At 45.1% G+C, this 23,638-nt stretch overlaps 1 protein-coding gene across 2 annotated transcripts in view; it reads right to left on the bottom strand.

Annotated features, from left to right (window-relative positions):
• Positions 1-6,767: 6,767 nt before the first annotated feature.
• Positions 6,768-23,638, bottom strand: part of SCUBE2 (signal peptide, CUB domain and EGF like domain containing 2) — a 68,528-nt gene continuing 51,657 nt past the window's right edge. For both annotated transcript variants that reach the window (XM_054582981.1, XM_054582990.1), the window contains 7 exons: positions 20,000-20,170; positions 17,958-18,125; positions 17,078-17,239; positions 14,924-15,121; positions 13,621-13,773; positions 8,408-8,487; positions 6,768-7,541 (listed from right to left, as the gene is read on the bottom strand). In XM_054582981.1, coding sequence (XP_054438956.1) covers positions 7,389-7,541; positions 8,408-8,487; positions 13,621-13,773; positions 14,924-15,121; positions 17,078-17,239; positions 17,958-18,125; positions 20,000-20,170 — 1,085 coding nt within the window. In that variant the 3' untranslated portion in view covers positions 6,768-7,388. The remainder of the gene's footprint in view (positions 7,542-8,407; positions 8,488-13,620; positions 13,774-14,923; positions 15,122-17,077; positions 17,240-17,957; positions 18,126-19,999; positions 20,171-23,638) is intronic.

Raw genomic sequence — 23,638 nt, 5'->3', positions numbered from 1 at the left:
ACCTATATTAACCATATGAGGAAACTGAGGCACAGAGAAGTTAAGAGACTTGTGCAGGATCACATGGCTATTAAGTGGCAGACCTAGGATATAAATCCAGCTACTGCAGAGAACATGATTGGAGCCTTGGAGAAAATGAGCATTATGAAATATAAATCTTAGCTAAATCTTTTACTAAGATCAACAGAGAGAATGCATTCTTAGAAAAGTGTATAGGGAACACTGGGAGCGGGGTATTGGGTGAGGGATGCTGCCTGAGTCACCGTGGTTCCTCATTGGAAGCCCTGAGTAAAGGTCTATCAAGTCTCATATTTGTTACCCACAACACCCAAAACTCCAGTTTTGGTACCTGATGTGGCTGCTAAAAGCTGCCTTCCTCAAGCCAGGCCACCTCGATCTGACATCAGGGTTCCAGGCTCATATTCTTGCTTTGCCACCATTACCATATTGCTGTGTTGTACGCAGTTTGATACAACGGACAGGCACCATATACATGCAACTGCATTGACACCGTGTGACGATGAGTAGTTCGTCATCATGCACAGCAGGCTACCCACAGGCTGCAGAGGGCTGAGCATGCTGGCCGGACCAGGGTTCACCACAAGCTGACTTTTTTTTTTTTTAATTGAATTTACTGGGTGACATTGGTTTGTAAAACCATGTAAGTTTCAAGTGTACAACTAATAAAACATCACCTTCACACTGCATTGTGCTCCCATTGCCTCAAAGTCTCTTTTCATCCCCATTCCCTTTTCCCCCTTGGCCTACCTCCACCTACCCCTTCTCCTCGCTTGCCCTCTGGCTATCACCACTCCGTTATCTGTGTCTTTGTGTTATAAATAAATAAATAAATACACACACACACACACACACACACACACACACTTGTTTTTTAGCTTAATCCCTTCTCCTTTTATCCAGTCTTCTAACACCCCTTCCCCCTCTGAAAGCTGTCGGTCTATATTCCATGTATCCATGCCTCTGTTTCTATTTTGTTAGTTCATTTTGTTTATTAGATTCCACATATAAGTGCAATCATGTGGTATGCTCACTGCAGCATTGTTTACAATAGCCAAGACCCAGAAACAGCCCGAGCTCACGCTCTTCATCACCACTCTCTTCTGCTGGCTATGGCTGCGTCAGTCACACATTGCTGGGCTCTGTCCTCCCTGGGGCATGCGTTCCATTTCCTGATCAGCAACTTTTAATTAATTAAAAGTTAATTTATTTTCAACCACAAAGTGTGTATAAGGCAAAGCCAGCACCAAGCATAGATTTGAGGTAGGTTTGTATTTCTGCTTTTTGCATTGTGTAGGGAAAAGACAGAAAACTCCAAACTGTGCCTCAATGTTGTCCTTCGGTTGTAAGATAGAATATAGGATCAGAGGACAGTCCAAATCAGGTGGATATGGTATCCCTTAGAATTACATATGGTGAAACATTACACAACATTACAATTTGGGGTGATTTTTCCCCTCATTCTTTCAACTCCTTTTCCTTCTGTCTCAGCAATAGAAACATAAATTATACATACATACATATGTATGTATGGCATACATATAATTTATGGCATGCATACATATATATCTCTTCATCCTAGCATGTGCCTAAACTATAACAATGAATGAATGAACAAATGAATGTGGGGGGAGGGGTGTGTGTGTGTTTGGACATGATTCAGTGCATTGTCGACGGTTTGAAAGGACCTAACTCAATGACTTTCTACCTGGTCATTAGTCATTAGTCCAGGCAGAGGGAAGAAAAAGATCTAAACAGATACATTCCATGGGTCTTCATGAAACAACATGCAATCAATCAGATGGCAAACCACAGCCCTGGTCCCCAACACCGCATTGGTAACATTTTTGTCTTGAACTATGGGCATTTAAACTCCAAGCTCCAAGGCCCTGGGATGATTGAAACACAGGCTAATTACATTTACAAGCACTAGGCGGCGCCTGTTCTAGGAACTGCATAATGGCTGTTCACAACTTGGAGCTCTTTGATCAGCCCCGCCCTCCGATGAAATGTCAAGTTCTTACTGGGTAGGTAACAGAGCCAGTGCTTCCAGGCTTGGTTTGAGGAGCCAATTGCCAGGAGGAGCCTGGATTTATGGCTTTAATGATGAGCTCACCCCATGTAAAACAGCAACTCCTTCCCACTACCTCCTCATCCTCTATTCTTTCAATCTTATTTATTTTATTTATAACAGATATTACACTTGACTTTAGAATATATGTTTATGTGTTTATTTTCTGTCTCCCTCTACTAGACTCTAAACTCCACAAGAGCAGAGACTTTATTTTGCTCATTACAGTATCACCAGCTCCTATAATATCAAGCACTTAGTAAGTTCTCAATAAATATGGTACATAAATGAATGAATGAGCAAACACATAACAAAGAATTATTAGTTACTAAGGTATGTGGCTGCATTCTCCAATAACTTACTCGGAAAAACAAGCAATACCGAGTTACTTTGTTGTTTATGGTAGGTGTATTTAGTTTGTATCCCATTTATTCAGCTAGAAAAACTTGCCTGTGAATGAGAGTGGCTTCATTTTCTAGACTTATTTTAATCCTACTTTGTTCTCTGGAAAGTTATCCCTGCTGAGTAGTTATGTCTATGTGGCTGTTGATCACAGAAGCAGCCTTGCTGGGCCATTAGGCCCCTCAGGGTGGTCCCCTGGACTGTCTGAAGGGAGAAGGAAGCAGGGTACCATGAGCCCTTGGAGTAGGTGTCCCAGAAAGGAAAGCGCACCGAGGCTTCTCACTTCCTGTGGATGGGTCTCTACTGGCCACACCCAGGGCCTGGATTTGGAGGGTAGCTTGCTTAGCCAGAAGGCCATAGTTAACAAGGCTCCCTTGCCTCGGTGAGGAACGGCCTCACTCCAGCCTCACCCAACCCACTGTGCATCTCAAATACAGGCTAAGAGTGATGTAGACTGGGTAGGGCTCTCAGGACCCATCCTGCTATGTGACAGGAAGTAGAGATGCCGATAGCCCTAGTAAGAGGCATCTTTTCTGGGTTGAGGAGGAGAGGGCGGCTGGGCTGGGTGTGGCCCCTGACTGTCCCAGAGGCCTGCAGCAGGCAACAGCCCTGGTGCATCTTCCTGCAAAGATCTGCCCAAGGGCAAGCAACCCTGTGCTTTGCGTGGTACAGCAGCCGCCTTTCCCAAGTTACATGACAATTTAAAAATCACCTGCAAACCTAATCCAGTGAGTGCCTGCAGACAATACACTTAACAGCAGGAGAATGAGTCAGAGGAAGCAATTTTCCACAGTGAAGAAAATCATCTGTTAGTGTGAAAAGGCAAACACTCTTTAATTAGCATAGGAAACTCAAGGGCAATGTTGTTACATCCATAGATGCAGCATTTGAGTAAATGGCTTAAGAACAATATCCACAGCTGGAAGGAAGGACTTGCACGGATTCCACTCCCACGCAGAGTTCTCCTACAGAATCAGCTCTCTTGGAGGGAAGGTGAGACTCAGCTGTGACCTCTTCCTGTTTATTTAATGAGCAGCTTTTCCAAGTCCTGGTCCCTGTGCCCACCCAAGGAGTCCCAGAACTCAGAGCTCCCTGGTTTTCTTTTACCAATATGCCTTTTCCCGGTGTCAACCAGTTTTGAATCTTTATTCTGTCCCTGACTGGAGCTTCAGAGAACCAGTTGCCTGTTTGAACTTCCATTCAAATAGAATGGCATCTCATGTTTGGAATGGCCAAAACTGAACTATCAATCTTCTCTCTCTCTCTCTCTTTTTCTTTTTTTTTTTTTTGCCAACATCTTATTATTGCATAAGAAGTCACCCCCTTTGACTTAAAGTAACTTAAAGTGACAATAATCATAGATTTTGCTCACAAGTCTGTAATTTTGGCTCAATGGGGATTGCTCCATGAAACATCAACTGTGGCTGCTCAGCTTGGGGCTGGAGAATCCATTCCCAGGAGGGTTCATCACAGAACCGGCAAGTTCTGCTGCCGTCACCTGGGAGCTCAGCTGGGATATGGGCAGTGGGCCACGGTTCCTTTCCCCATAGGCTCCCCACAAGCTGCTATGGCTGCCTCAAGGTAAAGTGACTGAGTTCCCAGTGTGAGCTTTCCAAGGAGAGGAAATGGAAATTGCCTGTGTCTTAAGTCCTGGGCTCAGAAACTGGTAAAGTGTTACTTCTGTCACATAATATTAGGCAATCAGTAATCACAGAGCCTGGATTCAAGAGTAAGGGAGAAAGACCCCCAACTGTTCATGGAAAGAGCATCAAAGAATTTTCAGACATGTTTTAAAACTTTCAGATATCCCAGACCTGCTCCTCCCGGCAGTCTTCTCCATCTGTCACTTGCTCAGGCAACTAGGAGTCATCTTTGGTTGCCGTATTCTCCGTCCCCTTCCATCCAGTCCTCATCCGCAAGTTCAGTTGGCTCTCCCCTGAAACGTGCCCAGAATCCTTCTGTTCTCTCATCTTCACTACCACCCCCTTGGCCCAGGCAACCTCATCTCCCACCTAGAGGACTGCTTGGTTGGGAGCGATAGCTTGTTAGCTGCTCTCTGCCCCCATGTCTGCTTTTTAAAATCTATTCCTCATACAGAGATATCTTTTAAGAACATTCATTATATTGTCCCACATCTCTGTTTAAAACCTCCTAAAAGCTTCACAGCACGTTAGAACTAAGCCTGAATGTCTCGTTCTGGATTCCAAAGCCTGATGCACTTTGGCCCCTGTGTGCTCCCTGGCCTCATCTCTAACCACTCACCTTCTAGACTGTGATCCATACACATGCTTGTTCCTGCCGGACAGCCTTTGCACTTGGCCTTCCTCTATCTGGAATCCTCTTCCCCCTGATTCTCCCAAGCCTGCTTCCTTCTTGCCATTTAGTTTTCAGTTGAAATGCCATTCCCCCAAAGAAGCCATCCGTAATCCACAGTCCTCAAACAGCCGTGCAATCATCTGTTACATTAACTTCTTCTAATTTTCAACATAACACTTACTACCAGCTGATACTTTTCATTGGCGATTTGTTTATTGCCTGCCCCTTCCCTCTAAAATGTAAGTGCCATGAGGGCCAAGAACCTTGTCTGTCTTGTCACTGTGCATCCCTGGGGCCTAGAGAGTGCCTGGCACAGAGCAGATGTTCAATAAATATTTGATTTAGCAGGTAGCAACAGTAGCCCCAGCCAGCCACCCTTCCACCAGGACCCTAGCATCACTTAGGTGGTTGACTGGTATAGAGAGGAAGCTCCAGGAGGGCCTCAGCAGCCGCGCTTGTAGTAGGAGCTCAGCGCCGGTGCATGAGCCTGCTCCTGGAGGCTGCTTCAAACCAAGAGGCCAGGTTTATGCAGTCCCCTTCCACCCCCCAGCATATTCCCATTCCCAGACTGCTCGTGAAATCAGCAATACAGATTCGGAGTCATACAGTCACACAGAGTTACTAATGTGCTCGGACGAGGATGGCCGAGTTTAGCTCACCCCACCTCCACAGTGGTCAGGTCACTGACTCAGGTTATATTCCATTTGAATTTTCATCTTACAGTTAGACTGAGAAATGGAGGCAAAGGTCTGGGGTTACAAATTCCAGGTGCTTTCTGTCTGTCTTTTAAAAAGATTTTATTTATTTATTTTTACAGAGAGGAGAAGGGAAGGAGAAAGAGAGGGAGAGAAACATCAATTGGTTGCCTCTCACACATGTCCCTACAGGGGACCTGGCCTGCAACCCAGGTATGTGCCCTGCCTGGGAATAGAACCAGTGACCTTCTGCTTTGAGCGACGATGCTCAACCAACTGAGCAACGCTGGTCAGGGCCCAAGTGCTTTCTTGAATAATTATTTTGTAAATAAAGATACTCAAATTTTTGAAGAGAAATTTGGAAATAGGTATTTAGGATGCATCCAAATAAAGAAGAAAAGTTTGATTAGGATTTTTTAAAGATCAATGTTATTAATATGTTTTAAAAAACCATGGACGTTAAAAGTGAGTTCAACAATAATGAAGTAGTCTTCATTTTCTTCAAAAAATATTTGTTAATCATTTTTTAGTACTTTGGTATAGAGAATTGTAGGTACAGTTAGTTTTTTATGAAATACCAAAACTCTATGGCTGTGTGTAGTCAGCCCATTTATTAGGGAACCGGTAACTTGTTTGATAGAAATCTTTTTTATTTACTGTAATGAGATTTTTTTGCCTATGGATTTAAATTTTTAAAAATTTTAATAATATTGAAAATTCAAGTTCCTGTGGGAGAAAATGACAGTGGGGCCCTGCCGCTGACCGGAAGTGAGGTGATGCCGAGACACTGAGAGGCCGGGATCTGTGCAGCCGCCTCTGGCAGTGGTGTGACCATTAGGCAGGCGAGACCACCCTCGGTGGTGCTGTTCTTGTCCGTGGAGCTGAGTCAGTCTCCGACCTTGGAGAGTGGGGAAGGAAAGCACACGTAATAGGCTGGTCTGCACCGTGTCCCACATGGACCTCGGACGCCTGTAGTGGGAAGCCCACTGTGGAAATAGGAGCCTTGGCAGTACTGACTCAGGGTGTGTGAAATTTCCTTTTCATGAGGGTGGATGATTCTCATCCGTTAAGTAGATCACATCCAACCTGAACCCTCCAGGCCCTAACGCTGTGCCCAGCAGAGTGTCCACAGGCACAGCTGGTGCTAAAACCCACGCTGTGCATTTGCTACAGGGTGGAGGCTGGCCAGGAGGAAGATGTCAATAGGCCTATTGCCTGGGGAAGTGGTTAGCTTTTTATCTTTTTATTTCTAATTCTTTCTGCTTTAAGTATTTTTTTAACGATCAATGCTTAGAACTTAAGCTCCTGGGATCACACTTAGGTCACACAGGCTGAAGGAGAAGGCTGTGGAGAAATGCAGTCCTCCCAGGTATCAGGTGTGTGTGGATGGTGCCTAAAGGGCTCTACCTGCCTCCCTCCCTCCCTTCCACCTTTCCTCCGCTGCCTGGTCAGAGACTGCACCTGGGCGCAGAGGGTTTCCTCAGGGAGGGCTGGGCTGGAGGAAGCTGAAGTTTCAGACAAGGCAGCCCCTTCTGTGGCCTCTTTACCATCACAGGTCACTTGGGGAGTGAGAACCAGGAAGGAGAAGTGAGTCTCACCTGAGCTGACTGAGGTCCAGCTCAGCCAGCCCTTGATGTATCCAAGACATGTGCCCACAGCAATGAGAAGCAGGTGAGACTCAAAGCCATTCTCAGTCCACATCCCAATGCTGGGAAAGAAAAACCAAGTTCAATTTACCAAAATATCTGTATTATCTATAAAAATTGAACTCTAATGAGTCACTGCCACTGGAGGCAGCACTATCCAACGAGGCTGGCTGCAGAAGCAGACAGCTGCATCCCACCAGCCCACAGGCGGAACACAGTATGAGTGGCATGTGGGCAGGCTCATTTGTAAGGCCTCAAAAACCTGGACACTTTGGAGCGTAGCAATCGAATGAAGGATCTTGGAAACATCTCCCGGGACTCCTGGGCCGTGTACTTGAAATAGTTCTGGGGGTGGGCCAGGACATCAAACAGCGCCTTGATCAGTTTCTTATCCTAAAAAGAACAGAATTTTTATTACTGGGCCAAAATATTTAAATATTTTGACATTTTTCCAATAGAACTATAATGACCCAGGGGTAAGCTGATTAGCTGAAAAACAATTTGTGAAAAATGGTTTCCTCCAATTTTTATCTTTCTTTCAGTTTTTATTTTTCCTAATTATCTACCAAAAAAAATGTATTACTTTTAAAAAGGAAAATTTAATATATAAAAAACTGTTTTCTTTTTCTAAACTAGATGAGAAACAACACTGGAATCTTGGGGAATATTTATTGGTTTAGTAATATGGCAAGTGTTACTGATAATTACTTATAAGTATCTAAAATTTGGTGAACTTCACCCTTGAAAGATAAAAGAGCCAAGGATCTTCAACTGTTTGGAGAATAAACATGAAAACAACTATTTGGAGAAGAAACATGAAAACACAATTTGCTGCTGGCTTGAATTTATAATAAATAAGTTGCCCACTGCTCTTCCACCACACATTTCCAAATTAAAAAATACAACTTCACTTGACAACACTAAAGGCAGTCTCCTGAATATTTTCTTAAATCTCCACCTGAGGACACACTTATTGACTTTCGAGAGAGGGGAAGGAAGAGAGAGAAAGAGAGAAACATTGATGTAAGAGAGAAACATCGAACAGTTACCTACCCCATGAGCCCAGACCAGTGATCAAACCTGTAGCTATGTGCCCTGACCTGGAATAGAACCCTTAATCTCTCAGCTATAGGATGATGCTCCAACCAACTGAGCCACTTGGCCAGAGCCTCTGAAAGGTGGTAATATGGAACAAGAGGAAAACCTTCCTCCGATGGTGCTTGGGGAGCTCTGTGGATCCACCTTAAGTATATACTTACCTTAAGTATTTCCTGATGGTTCTCAGATGCATAGAGCCTGCCATCTCGAACTATGTCTTCAATGAGTTCCTGATAATCCTCTGTTGGAATAAAGGACATATATTGCATTGGATGGTTTAGTTATTTTCCAACTCACTCTTTCTTTCATTTTTTTATAAGGTTCTGAGAAATGACCCTTCTGTAGCTGCTGTCAGAACAATGAGCACTCTGATACTCAGAAAGCAATCAGAAGGGAACATCCACAGACTACCCCTCACTACTCTCATCTACCAGCATCCGCACCCATCCATCCTGTTCCGTCTTTCTCAGATAAACCCCCTGTGCACCCACTTTGCTCACTGGCTCTATTTTCTCTCACCAAATCAAGAATTGCAGTAATTCTGCCCTTTCTTCTCTGGAGGGCAAAATTTTCTCTTTCTACTGATCTTTGCCATCAACACACAAACATGCTGTTATGTCTCTGATTTTTTTTTTAAAGTTTCTCTCTTGATCTCATTTTTCCTTCCAGCATCCATCCTGCATCTCTGCTCCCTGTGTAGCAAAACTCCTTGAAAAAATTGCCAATGCTCACTGGCTCTGATTCCTCTCCTTTTTTTCTCTCACAAACCCAGTCCAGTCCACTTTGCCCTCTACCACTTCACCCAAAACACATCAGAATCACCAAGGACCTTTATGTTGCTAAATCCCAAAGGTCAACTCTCAGTCCTTATCTTCTCTGATGTATCAGTAGCATGTGACCTGGCCAGTCACCCGTCCCGATCCACTCCTTTGTCTTCCAAGACACCACGCTCTTTGGCTTTCCTCCTACCCAACTGGTTTCTCCGTCTGAGACTCTGTTGCTTTCCCTCCTTTTCTTCCTGACCTCTTACTGCAGGAGGGTCCCAGGGCTCAGGGCTTGGCTGTCATCTCTTCTCTGTGCTCACTCCCTGGTGAGCTCGCCCAGGCTCACAGCTCCTCTCTCCCTCTCTCCTTTTCTCCTTCTCCCTTTTCCCCCCTGTCCTTGTAATATGTAAAACAATCAGGCTTCTTACCTATCTAGCAAGACTCTTCTCTCCTTTTTTGGCGGGGGATGGGGTTAGAGATGGAGAGAATTTGGCTGGTTGGAGAAGGTAAGAAACTATATTCACTGGGAAGAAAGCTATGCTCATTTTCTCATTAATGATTTTGGGTCCTGACATCCACATTAAATGCAGAGCACTCAGTGCGAGCCTTCTCCAAATGTAAACTCCCCCTTCCAAATCTACTCTCTTTCCTACAGTCATAATTCAAATCAAGCACATGCAAAACACAATCTTTTCCAAATTCCAGGACAAAAAAAAAAATCACCTCTTTATATGCCTATCGTGTGCAGCAAAACCAAACAAATCATAAGAACATCATTGGAACTGTGTGGGAGGAGTTCCTGAAGACGTTTCCCGAGCCAAGTGATGGTAAATGGAAATTAATAGTAGAATTACCATAACAACTAATTCAACACAGGTGCAGTGTCACTTGTACTCTATTCATGTGGTATCTTTTTTCTTGTTCTTTTATTTTAGTGAATATAAAATAAGTAAGGGCTGTGGATGAAAAAGGGGCCACATACTGAACCTGACAACCTCGGGGAGGCCTGCATGGTGGACTTACAAACTCAGAGCCTGAAAGAAGCCACGTAGGATGGTCTGAATATAAAAATTCCTAACTAAAAGTGGGTCATGGTGGGCAGTCACATCCCAGGCCTGTAGCTTCCTTGACAAAAGTCAATCTTTACCTTAAGCAAGACTGTCTATTGTCTTTTTGCATCTAAGATGATATACCCTTGGAACGTCAGAGTGAGTAATCTCCTTTTTCTGGACCCCCTCAGGGTACACCAGACCACAAGACCACGACTCCTCATTGTTTTCTTGCTCCCCAAATACCATCTCTATGTGCTGTAAGTGTTGTTAACTATCCTATACCCACCAAAGTAAAAGAAGCATGTGTCTCTCCATTTTGCTTAGCTTTATCCAGTCTCAGAGATTTCCTTGCTTTGCTTTCTCCTGCCCCCTTAATCTGCCACCAATGGATTTCACATAGCCCTCCTTATGTCCCCTCCTTTGATTGTAATGTATAAAGTAAGGTGAGAAACTGCCATTCTCTGGAGCATTTTCTCAATCCTTTGAGATTTTCTTCCCAGCAATTGTCATCAGTTTGGCTCAGATCAACTCATCAAAATTCTTTACCAGCTTGGACATTTCTTACATCAACAGGGCACATGTTATTTATCTTGAATTCCCCTGCAGCAGAGTCTCTACCAGAGAGAACTAGCTCCTTCTGATGGTGGGCAGTCCCCACAGGGAGCGCCAGTGCCGGCCTGCCTTCTGGTGCCAGAGGGAACCGGAGCGCTGTTTGCCTCTCCACCAAATGCTTCCTGACCACTGTCTTTCAAAAAAATACTTTCTCTGCCTTTAAGGATGACTGTAGTCTCCTCACTTGCTCTAAGAGTCCTGAGAAAAGCAGGCTGGTGCTGTGGGTAAAAACTCAGGCCCTGGAGTCCCAAAGGCCTCTGCAACTTTGTCTTGCTGTGAGCTCAGGGCAGTTATTTACATCTCAGCCTGAGGGGCCAGAATCAGGACAGAGTCACCGCCTCCTCAAGGGCGACTATGAGGAACACGCTGTGTCAGAGGCACTCAGCGCGGGCCTGGCACTCAGTGGCGCTCAGTCCGTGTTAGTCAGGACCACAGTTCTCCCCTCAGGGAACAGTCTGTAGTAAGAGGCGTCGCCTGCCCATTCAAACTGTGATTTCTGTTCTGCTAGGCTTGGAAACCAGATATCAAACTTATCTGAAATATATGTTTAAACAGTAAAGATTAAGTAGGCTCTGAGTAAAGACCTAAAAGGCTTCTGTATGACCAAAGCAGCAGTTTTCAACTATTTTCTGCTATGACATACTCTCGTGGGTCTAACCAGGATTATGTGTAATTTCACCTGATTCTTTATTTGAACAATAATAAAAAAATCAAGATGGATTCTTCTGTCACAACGGCAGAGTGGAGGGCAGAGAAACACTTATTCTGGAGTCTCCGTGTCTTCTTCGCTTCCTTCCTGCTTCCCGAGGGGAGGCGGTCAGCTGGCTGCCAGCAGGTACAGGAGGCCCTGCCTCGCTCGGCGGAGCCCCGCGCGAGGCGCTCATGTCCTCCTAGGACTCATTCGAAGAGCCCTTGTCGTGGGTGTTGGACATGGTTTCAGGTACAGGGAGGATGATCCTACCTTTAGGAACATGTTAGACAGAAACTATGTGAAGTGTTTTTTAAAAATCCATACAATACTGTCTTTCCAAAAGACCTACTTTTGGCACCTGTCTAAATGCCTTCGGTGGCCCCCTACAAGATTAGATCTACCCTTCTGGGTTTGGCACTTGAAGCTCCTCACAGCCTAACTCACCCCATTCCTTCTAATCTCATCTTTCAGGGCTAAGCCCCCCATGCACCCTACCAAGGGGTCAAATCATCAGACCCCACACATGCCAGGTACTCCATTCTTTGACCTATATATTTCCTTCTTCCTAGATGTTCTTCCTTCTGTTTACTAAAAAACAAACAAACTTATATTCTTTAAGACCCAAATCTCTTGAAACTGTGCTCTATTCTTCCCAAAAACCCATGCAAAATTACCCGCTGCCCCTTCTTCTGTGCTCACATAGAGCTTTGTACATGCGTCATTATAGCATCTAGGACAACATATACTGTTCTGTGTTTCTGTCACTAACAATGTTGCCTCCAGCACTTAGTCCAATGTCTAGCACAGTAGATGTTCATTAAACCTTTGTCGGATGTATAAATGAATAAGTTCACAAAGGAACAAACGGCTCTTCCCCCACTAGCTTATGAGGTTTTCCAGGACAAGGTCCAGTTCATTTTGCATTCCTCATAAATGTTTGTCAATGAAGTCTCAGGCTGACCGGGGCCACCCCTTTATTTAACAAGAAGAAAATGAAACCAGAGAAGTCATCTGATTCGCCCAAAACCACACAGTTAGTTATGGCAGAGACAGGGCCAGAAGTTGCAACTTCCCTTCTCCCCACTTAGGATTCCATTTAACAAAAGCCACAGTCATAATGAGTTAATATTCATTGTGCATTTACTATGCACTGGGCACTGCACCAAATCCACTATAGATTATACCATTGAACTCTTAAATTAAGTTTAATGATTACCATCACTTACATACAAAGAAAGTGAGGCTTAGAGATGGTAATGTACACAGAGTCACAGCAGAGATTATACCCAGACTGGCTGACCCATGTTCCCGCCTACCAAGCGATGCTCACTTTTATTTTATTTATTTATTTGTAGTTCTGAAAATATGCAACCTTTATTTTTGTTAAATTATAAAAATCAGATCAAATACTAGAAGATAGTTAATATGATAAAATGTTATATATTTTACTTTGTTTAGCAACTTAAACAAAATGTTGTCACATAAATCTATGCCTAATTTGCCTATAAGGTTAGTTTTAAAAAAAAGTATTATAATCCCTGTTAAGTGTGGGTAAAGGCAGGGATCCAGAATGGCTTACCCAGAGCCATACAATAAATTAGAAAATCTGTGCTAGCACCTGTATCTTATTATTCCAAATTATATGTTTAGATTGAAGCTGGAGAAATTATGAGTATCTTTTTTATAGTAGTAATTAAATGTGAATGTATGTGGAAAACCTATTTAATTTCTTCATTACTGCTTAATTTCAAAGACATTATTTTATAAGTAAATATTTCAAAATTTTAATTCAGTGAAAAGTATAAATCTGAGCACAGGCAATATAACCCTGTCAAAGCAGTTTGGCCTTGGTTCTGACTGAACTGGAGGAATAAACTAAAAACTAGATGTCTTTATTCTTTCCAATCCTATGCAGAACGGTTTTTGTAATCTTTTAAAAATAATGCTGATCTATAAATCTCTACTTGTAACAGAAGGGAAATCTTATGGATTAGGTTTTCTCTGTCCTGAGCCACAAAAGGAAATGCATGTGAACTTTTATTTTTTGGAACGTCTTTTCATCCTTGCAGTCAGTGTCCCCAAATGCCTGTTTAAAATTTGGCACTTGTGAGTCAGCGACGTCCTTTCTCCCTATCCTGCCTGCCTCTCTGTGCACACGTGCATGTCAGCAATCCACCAGCTGGCCCAGAAGTCGGTTCTGTCCAAAGCAGAGGCGCTCCTTCCACATCCCGCAGCGTGAGCTTCACAGCACTTACCATCATAGGTCACGTACGGGACCTGGAACCCTCTGGCGCTGTTCCCTTCGTTGGACTTAAACTGAATCCACAACTTCTTTGATCTGGAGGTGAAGGCGATGGGGCGTTCGTAGGTCTGGCAGGTTTCATACGTGGTCACAGAATTGGACGAAGCTGCCAAGGGAAGTTGGAGGGGGGTGGGGTTCAAGACCCATTGCTGAGCAGGCAGGCGATGAACACTCATCTTGTCAAATGCTGACACCATTTAACAAGTTATACTCAAGAGCTCTTCAGGCCCAGCTGAGCCAATATAAGAGCCAAAGACCCGGAAATCGAGGAGACGCATCTGGTGATGTGGGCCCCCCAAGGAGGCTGACCGAAAGGCCCACGGCCAGCCTGCAGCAGTCACTGCTGGAGCTGAGGAGGGGCCCTTACGTCCCAGAGCTGACATGCTGGAATCCAGTAATTATCACCATTTACTGCGAGCTTCCTAGGACCAGGCAGTGTACTATGCCCTTTATAAACTTGACTCCACTAACCCTCCGAAAACCATAGGAAGTTAGTGCTGTTGTCACCTGACCAGGGTCACACAACCAGTATGTGGGAAAGTCAGGATTCAGACCCACCTCTGACTTCAGGCACTGTAACCGCTAATAAGAATAGCAAATACATAGCGGCTCCAAGTGTCAGTATTTTCCTCACTGCCTTCTGAGTAGGATCGGATTTATTCCTCATGATAACCCTATGAGGTAGCAACTATTAATATCCCCATTAACAGATGAGGAAACTGAGGCGCAAAAAATCCAGCATGTATGTCCAAGACCACAGAACTCCTAAGAGGTGGAGCTGGGATGCAGATCTGGGCCATGTGGCTGCAGAGCCACCCAGAGCACTGCCTCAAAGCTGTGTTAATGGTGGTGTCACTTATGGACACTGGGCCACGGGACGGGATGGGAGGGGGTCCTTCCTCACTGGACCATGCCCTTCGCCTTGGTCAGCCCCCAAGCTATCAGTTGTGTCCCAGGGTGAGGCAGGTGTCCAGGGCCAGCCCTGCATGAGTTTCATTGGCTCTCTGTGTCCCCAGTGAGCACAGAGGGGAAGGCTGGCCTGTGGGAACCCCACCTCTGGGGCCTCAGCAAGAGGCCTCAATGAGGGGGATTTGTGAAAATTTTTTTCTTGTAAAACACTGAAAACTCAGGTCCCACCTCTGTTCTAATACAAAGGTAACCTGCTAGGCTTGGTTCTCACGTTCAAAGCTGGGAGTGTGCCCTGAGGCTTCCCGGCCAGCTTTAGAAGGGGAGGGGTGCAGAGGGGAAGGACGCACAGGTTTTCCGCATCACCAGATAGTCCCCACAGTCGTCCTCTATGGGCAGGAAGATCTCAGGGACCACGATCAAGATGCGGCGCTTGGGGGGTGGGTTGATAGTCCACGTGCATTCGGTGTTGGCCGGGTAATTGCCTGGATAGTTCGGGGATTCAATGTACCCAGTGAACTCTCCCAGCTCCCCTCCACATCTTCTGTCTGGAAGAGGAAATGTCGTGAGTTATGAAGGCACAGCACAGCCATCGTTCTGTAACAGCCACCAGCAACTCAGCTTAAGAGAACCCCTGCATCTCTGCTGCCATCAAGGCAGGATCGGGGGATGGCCTCGAAATGACACCATCCTAGGAATGAGTCTGTCCTGTAATGCCCAGGTCCTCGCTGGGAGCCCGGCTACATTAACTCCCCACACAGAGCCCACCCCTCCGAGTTCCCAGGCACTGTTTTCTCATTAGCTTGAAAGCGCTCAAGATCAGGCGCAGGCATTTGTGAAATGAAAGGATAACTTTAGTTTTCAAAATTTTGTTAACCAAATACAAGTGATGAGGTAACCATGACATTGAACTTCTAGGTCTGTCAAAACAGGGGGAACAGAGCTTACGGCTCAGTAGAGGATATTTGGCCCTTTCCTAGAGATCTCTGATGAAGATGTGACAGCCATTTTCTTTCTCTTTTCTCCCTGGTCAAGACCAAGTCTTATTTTTAAGGTGGGAAGAGATTCCAGTTAGCTATCAGTCAGTATGGGGCAGGCTGGACATTTACCTCTGGCAGCAGAGGCACGAAGCTTGCACATCTGGTACACACACACGCATGCACACACACTCCACCTCAGCCATATCTTCATTCTTTGACTCTCCGCTCATCCAACAAATGTTATTTTTTAAAAAACCCTCTGGGGGTTCAGAAATGAGAAAGACACAGTCCTTATCCTCAAGCTACTTACCGTTTGAAACGATCAGGTGAACCCGTGCAACAGAAGATATTGAAGGGGTTACCTTTATCCTCTCTAATTGTAATTGGAATTTATTATTCCCAGTAGAAAAAAAATGAACAGGCTTTCTTTCTTTGAAGAGAAGAGGGGGAGCAGAGAGGTGTGGAGTGGAGAAAACTGCCTCCAAGCCTGCAGGGCTGCCTGAGGAGCCAGCCATGTGGCTCCTAAGAACCAACCAAGGAGCAGGTGTGGAAACAGATATCATGTTGGAGGGGGAAGGATCCTGTGACACTGTGAACGTCCCCAACTCTAGTCCACCAACAGTCCAGGATATTATGAGAGGTAGTAAGCTTCTTGTCATGGTGGTATTCAAGAAGAGACCAGAGGTCTACTTGTGAGGCTACTGTTAATAGGACTTCATTGGAATAGAGAGGAAACTACATAAACTTCCAATCAAAATTCAAATGATTCACTGCCCCCTTCAGTCCCAAACTCCTCCAGCTTGGGGAAGCCTCCTTGCTCCCCTATACCGCTGCCTTAACAAACTGAATCAGCTGAGATTTACTTTACTAGAGCACTTTACATGATGGTTAAAAACCAACCAACCAACCACACTGCGAGTCATTGAATGATTTGCTTCCTCATTCCCATAAGATACAAATCAAATTCCTTAGTGTGGCATCCAAGGCTTCCCTACCTGGTCAACCTCAAACTCCCTTCAGCCTGTTTCATGATCAGGTTCAGGGGTCTCTTCCCTAAAAGCCTTTTTCTTTTCTAAGGCTGTGTCCCCCCGCCGCCCCCCCTCCATCACACCTTCTCACACCCTCCGGCAGCCTTTCCTCAGCTCTCCAGCCAGAATGAATTGCTCCCTCCTCTGCAATCCCCCAGCCCGCACTGCCTGCAGGGACAGGGGCTTGCTCTGCTTGGAGTGCCTGGCACACAGCAGTCCTCAAACAATGCTGGCCAACAGGGCGCAACTGAGATTACAGCAAGTGTGGCCTGTGCATGTGCCTGGGGAAGTAGCCAGTGTCAACGAAGGTGACTGCCTGCGGCTCAAGCCCTACTCTCCTTCAGCGCAGGTCCGCAGAGCCATGAGCAGGGCCAATGACATCTGCATGGTTCAGAATGTACTTGGGACACCCCTCTGCAACCACATGCACTGTGCACACCACCGCCAGGCACTTGCCCTCATAATCAGGACTGAACAGCCTTACAGAGAGACCTACTTTTACACTGGGTTATGTTCGTAGAGCCATCAAAGTCAGTGGTAGTATTTCCTGGGCAAGAAACACAATTATTTTTTCCAAATTCAGGCTGGTATGTTCCCGCTGGGCAACGAATACATCGGTGAGTGGTGGTGTTGTAGAAATGTCCCGGTGAGCATTGAACTGTGGGGGAGGAGAGGGTGGAGAGAATTAAAAAAACAAACAAAAAAAAAAAACAAAAAAGAGCAAAACTTTTCATCCAATGCAACATAAAAGGTTTCATAGTTAGTATAATAAATTTCTGTCCCAAAGGAAGTACTGCTTTCTTACTAATCTGGGGTAATTAACACTTAATTCCCTAAAGAGCCAGCTTGGGTGGGACTCGTGATTCATGTCGCTGCGAAAAATGTAAAGAGAACAAAGTACGAGTGTGTTTGGGAGAGTTTATGGTCCATGCAGAGTCAGGCAGAAGCAGTCACAGCTTGAGTCTGCCCGTGGCTGGTGCAGGCGCAGAGCTGACCCTGGGAGTGGAGCTGGGCTCCTGCAAGAGCTCTGGTTGGGGGTGGGGGGTGCCGCTCTAGGTGGGAGTGCCGAGATGTTGGGAGAGTGGGAGGAAGGAGCTGAGGAACACGTGTACGCCTGCTCATCTCTCCCTGGTGGTCCCTGCAGCCAGCCCTGTCTGAAGGGGCCCAGGTGGCTGGCTGGTGGGGAGACCATGTCTAGGGGGTTCCCGTGCTCTGTGTACATCCTATGGGGTGGATAGAGCAGGACCTGACCTCCCAGCCACTGGGGCACCACACGGGGCACCTCTGGGCTGGGCTTGATTTGAGCTTTCTCAGACTCCCATGGTTCTCACAAAGGAAACACAGTTCTGAAAAAAAGCAAGCCACCACATCCTCACCTTTGGTTTCACAGTCCTGGAAGGAAGTGGCTCCCAGGTGTTTGGTGGGGAGGCCTCCCCCACAGGAGAAGCAGGAAGTACGGCCGGCTTCAGGCTGGAATGTGCCCAGGGCACAGAGCTGGCAGGGTGCAAAGCCATCTGCAGAATATTCACCAGGTTGGCACAGACCTGGGGGACCAATGACCTTGGGTGAGCAAGGCCCCCGGGGCGGACCCTTTCTCATTTCTCTGTCGATGAGATCAGGCTCTGGGCAGGCCTGTCACCGGTGCTGACCTCGGCTCCCACTTCAGTGAGAGAAGCTCTGTCCTGTCCTGTCCTGTCCTGTCCTGCTGAACGTGAGTAGGTAGCTTGACACACAGGGTTACACAGTGCAAAGATAGAGACCCAGTGCAAAGATGGAGATCAAGGACCCAAGTGTCAGCTGCTTCCAAAGTGTCAGCAGGCCTCGGGGTGCGCATCGGGCTTAGGCTGCATGGAACTCAGGCAGTCCCTGCAATGCAGGAGCAGCCAGGGAGAGAGCTCTCTCAAGTCAGTTTGGTTATGCGACGCAGAAGTCCACCCTCACCCGGATGGTTGCATCCCAGTGATTGTTTTACCGGTTACATTTATTAGATCCCATCTCCTTACCCTGAGGTGTGTTCTGTCCTCCCTCAATAAGACTACTAAACCCAGTCCACATTGACATTAAAACCCAGTGGCCTTTACTTTAAGCACTTTACTTTATTATTATTTTTTAAGTTTATGACAACAAGCACAGCCATAAACAAAAGGATTTCTAAAAGTACATGTTCCTTAGAAATTAGCTTGTCATTGGCAAGATGCTATAAAAATCTGTTTTCTCTTGTATTCCTAATCATCTCTCCTCTATTAATTTTCATGGTCTACTTTCTACCTAAAAGTTATACTATAATGGCTTTAACAAACACATCCCCAAAGGAGGAGCTGGCATCTGTCAGAACGGGCGTCTGATTCCAACTCCACTCCTTGTCTGTGTGACCTTGAATGACTCCTTTAACCTTGGAAAGGTGATACAATCACATGAAAAATTCATGTATACCCTTACCATGATGCCTGGCATAGGTAAATATTCAGTAAATGGAGTTAGCAATTATTATTGTTACTACTAATAATAATATTCACTAATAATAATTATTATTATAATATAATAATAATAATATATAAATATATCTTAATAAGGTCACATGCAAGTGTGAACAGATGCCCCAAAATGCTTCCTTATCAACTTTGCAGCTAGTTCTAGGGTTTTATAGCTAGTTCTAGGGTGTGAGTGTGTCACACCCAACGTGAGGACCTGATTTTTAAACCAGAACAGGGGCTGCAGTTGAGTTGCGAGTCACTAAGGTGGAAACTGAAGCTGGTTCTGGGAGTCACAGGAGAGGCGGGGCGCCGGGGTCCTGGGCACCTTCCGCAGACATCACCTGCGAATCGCCAGGTCAGATCACACCTTCCACCTGGGCCCACGGTGTCCACACAGCTGGTCTGTATTCCATTTACTAAAAGGGAAGACATTTACTAATACAAATAAGTAGAAAAAAAGCCCACTGAACCTAAGTGAGCTTGGCACCAGAAAACGTTTTTTAAGAGGCGATTAAAAACTCTTTGCAGTTTTCAACAAAATAACAAGATGGATACTTTTAAAAAATCAATACGCTATAAATTTGAAACCAAAGCTGGAAAAATAATCAGAACTACCTCCTCCGTTGTAACACTTTCAATAGTCCCTACGTGCTGGCAGATCACTGAGGTCTCAGGGTATATTTATTTACAGTGAATAAAGCATGCACTTGCAACATTTATACCTTTTTTTCTGCCAAAGTACTCCATCAGTTTTTCATTTATTTATTCAAGTGAGCATCTCCAGGTATGTGTCAGGCACTGGAAAGCCAAAGAGGGACCCAATGTGGGCCCTGCTTGTGGGAAGCCTTTGGTGCAGTGTGCACTGTCTCTATTGAAACCCACTTATGCCTCCTGTCCAATGATATTGGAGATGGAAGGGTAAAAAGGCTCAGGTGAATCCTTACCTCCACACTCAGACACATTCCAAGCTTCTGGGGTCTTCAGGGCCCCTGGATTTTCTGGTCTTGGGCATGGTTCACATGTGATCTGTCCTTCCTCATTTTGGAAGGTTCCATTTGGACATAAAACACAGCGTTCTTGCGATCCATCATAATATGTCCCAGCCCTGCAACTGACTAGCCAAAGGCAGAAACAATCTGGTCAGTGAGGGTACAGAGGCCAAGGAAGAGCAATGTGAATGCTAGAGAAGAAGGAAAACAGATGGCATCGACCATAAACTCCCCCACACCAACCCCTGAATACAGAATGGGCAGCCCCTCTGGGTTCTCTGTGCATACACCCCCCACCCCGTCACTGTTAGGGGCATTCACAGGTCTTCTCTCCCTAGACCATGAGCTTTGGGGCGGGGATCACAGTGGCCCTAATTATTTTTGAGCACAAGCACTTGACGATTCTCCCTACTGCACAAGGCTGCCACCAAAGGATAATAAAGTTGAAAGTCATCATTGAACACGGGCCTAGTAATGGAAGAATAGAGGAGAGGGTGCTTTTCATTCTGGCTGGTGGCATCCTAGAAGACTTCCTAGAGGAGGCCACATTTGTGTTGGGCCTTGAAAGATGAGTAGAATCTCACCACGTAGGAGAGGGGCAGGTTGTAAAGAGGAGGGAAGAGGGAAGAAAGAAAGGTTGGGAATAGATTGGAAAAGTTCCTGAATGCCAAGCATTTGGATTTTCCTCTGCAGGTAAAGGAGCCATTGAAAGGAAAGGAATACAACCAGGAGCTATGTGAGGAAAAGCTCACTGTCTGGCAGCAGTGGGGAGAGTGATCTCAAGAGTCTTACAGATAACTCTTCAAAATAGCGCACTTCACATTTGTAATAAAAATAACAGGTTACAAAGAGTAAACCCTTGTCAATATCTCCTGCAAGAATAAACTACAAGGAAATTAATAAACTATGTTTCTGATCATATTTCTGGTGTTAAATGTGGATCTATTTATATTTCATTTTAGAATATGAATGTAAAGTAAGTACACTAAATTGAGTTCCCTAGTATAATATTCAAACATCATCACCATAACCATCAGATAACCTTTCTAATGGCTTTCTATTTTGTTCAGTACTTACAATCTACTAGATACCACGCCAAAAGCTTTACACACATCATCTCATTTATTCCTAAAAACAACCATAAGAAGTTAAGTGCTATTATTAGCTCCATTTTACAGAAAAAGAGGCTTAGAAACCTTAAATAATTAGGCCAAGTTCCCACAGCTAATCTAAGAAATACATTTATGGTGAGATCAAGAACTTTCAGTTTAAGGGAAAAGAGGGTCATTTAACAAAAATTCAGACCAAGCAGTTGGTGGGTGCCATCCTATAAACTGAAAGGTCACCAGTTGGATCCCTGGTCAGGGCACATGCCTGGGTTGCAGGTTTGGTCCCTAGCTGGGGCACATACGCAAGACAACCAATTGATGTTTCTTTCACACATCGATGTTTCTCTCCTCTTTCCCCCGACTCTCCTCTCTCTAAAATAAAATTTTTTTAAATGCAGACTAAGTAGCAATTCAAGACTTTGCCAAGGATTCTCTATGGGGCATTAAGGAAGTTTAACTGGAATAAAGACATTCTCTTTTATATTTAAGATACCAAGAAATATGTAACAATATATCACACAACAAATTAGCTATTATACCTCTTGAATGTCTGTTATGGGGAATGTCTGTTCTCATTGCATCCTACAAATGTGATCTGCAAATACATACACTTTTAGGGTTAAACATGACAAAGTCCTGTTTATTGTCAGTAATGAAAATGTCTTTTCATTATTCACTCCAGTTTTTCTTAAATGAGGCTTTTAAAAAATCATAGTAAGCCAAAAGAAGCCACATTTCAAATATTATTTCTAAAATTAAATGCAATCAATCAATGGGGGCTACTCTAAACTCTAAGTCTTAATGCCTTTGTATATTGTTTGGATATTCTTTTACCATATTCCCATATCATTTTTATTTAATTTTATGATTTTTTAAAAATTAAAAGTGAACCAAACTCTTGCTTTCCTGGCACACAACATTATAATGAGTGTATGCATAGATCTGTGGCAGACAAAGCCTATAATTCCAGACCTTTTCTTTAGATGCAGCCCTACCGGATAATGGTTTCCATAATTGCTCTGGTTTCAGCTCATCTCCCCTGAAAAGCCGGGCTGAATTATGTACTAAAAATTTATGACTTTCTACTCTATGTCCCACCGGACTATGCCAGTGCTTACAGCAGGCTAGTAAATGAGAGAACAGTCCCTTCACACCTCTAACAAGCCAACTGCCATGAAGACTGGCAGAAAGTAAATAAAACCGAGGCTGTCTGGAACCCCGCTAGTCCAAGCCATGTCCACGTTGGGAAGAGTTGTTTTTTAACACTCGTTCACCTACATGGAACGTGTGCATCCGATGGCAATGACGGCAGCAGCCCCGTTCGTTGGGACTTAGGGTCAGATCAGCACAGTCTGTTCCATTGCGGTCCCTCTGGCAGAAAATGGATCCCCTCCACGCAGACGGCAATGGCCCTGGGTCTCACTGAGGAGATTAACTGGATGGGCTCCTGCTGCTCGGGGCGTCCAGTCCTCCTTAGAACTATTTAACCCCCACCTCCCAAAGCCTTTTCAAGGTTACACTTTGAGAAGCCTCACAATATCCCACATCTGTTGCAATTTCTCAACTGAGCAAAGGGGCTGAGGAATGCCCCTTGGGCTGCCCTGCGGAAAAGAGGGCGCTGGTTCTTTTCTCTCGCGGTGAAAGGCCTGCTTCACATGAACAAACTCCTACTGTCACTCACAGTTTCCATTTTCCTTCCAGAGAGAAAGATCTGCGGGAATAATTCATGCCAAGCACCTTCCACATTAATCTGTTTCTTTTCACAAGGTAAAAATGAGCTAAACACTAAAACGGGATTCCGAAATGTTAGGAACAGATGCCTGAAAACAGCTCTTTGCAAATGCGCTGCAGACCTGGCCTGAAGAGACCTCATTTCTCCGCGAGCAGCCAGCTTGTTTCGCTGCCCCAGACAAAGGAGTCAATTGCCCCCAGAATACTTCGTGATCACAGCAAAGCTTTTGTGTGTCTTCAGTGACCATTAAAATCCCATTCTCAAATCCCACACAGCTGTTTTCTCCTTCTCTTAAAAAAAAAAAAAAATACAAGAAAGCTTTTCTGATGCAAAAGGGAGAGGACCAGCGGGACCAGGATTAATGGCGACAAAGAGACCTGAAGGCTTGCCCTCTTTTCAACGCTCCTGCCTTTGAGTGTTTCGGGCTATGGACAAACACTATGGTGTCTCTGTAGCTAAGATGGTGAACCTAATAAAAGAGGTCACTCTCAAGCATCTGACTGTTTTCTTAAGAATCACGCCTTGACTTCTGAAGGAAAGGCACAAGGAGCCCACAGGGATTCCCAGGGCGTCCTGGAGCTGTGCTTTGTCACAGCTCAGGGGCGAGGGTGCTCTCAGCAGTGCTGTGGCCTCGGGATCCTAGTTTGAGCCACTTTCAAGTGAGGCTTTCAGGATAACAGGAGCAACCCGCTGGGTTGTCACATCTGTCCAGGTTTTCAGAGTGTGTTCGGGTTTGCCATTTGAAAACATTCT

Source organism: Pteronotus mesoamericanus, unplaced genomic scaffold, assembly GCF_021234165.1.
Source record: "Pteronotus mesoamericanus isolate MK-2021 breed Mesoamerican mustached bat unplaced genomic scaffold, CSHL_Meso_final contig_1189, whole genome shotgun sequence".
In the NCBI taxonomy this organism is placed as follows: domain Eukaryota; kingdom Metazoa; phylum Chordata; class Mammalia; order Chiroptera; family Mormoopidae; genus Pteronotus; species Pteronotus mesoamericanus.
Note: the sequence above shows the minus strand (reverse complement) of the source record. Positions and strands in the feature narration are given on the sequence as shown.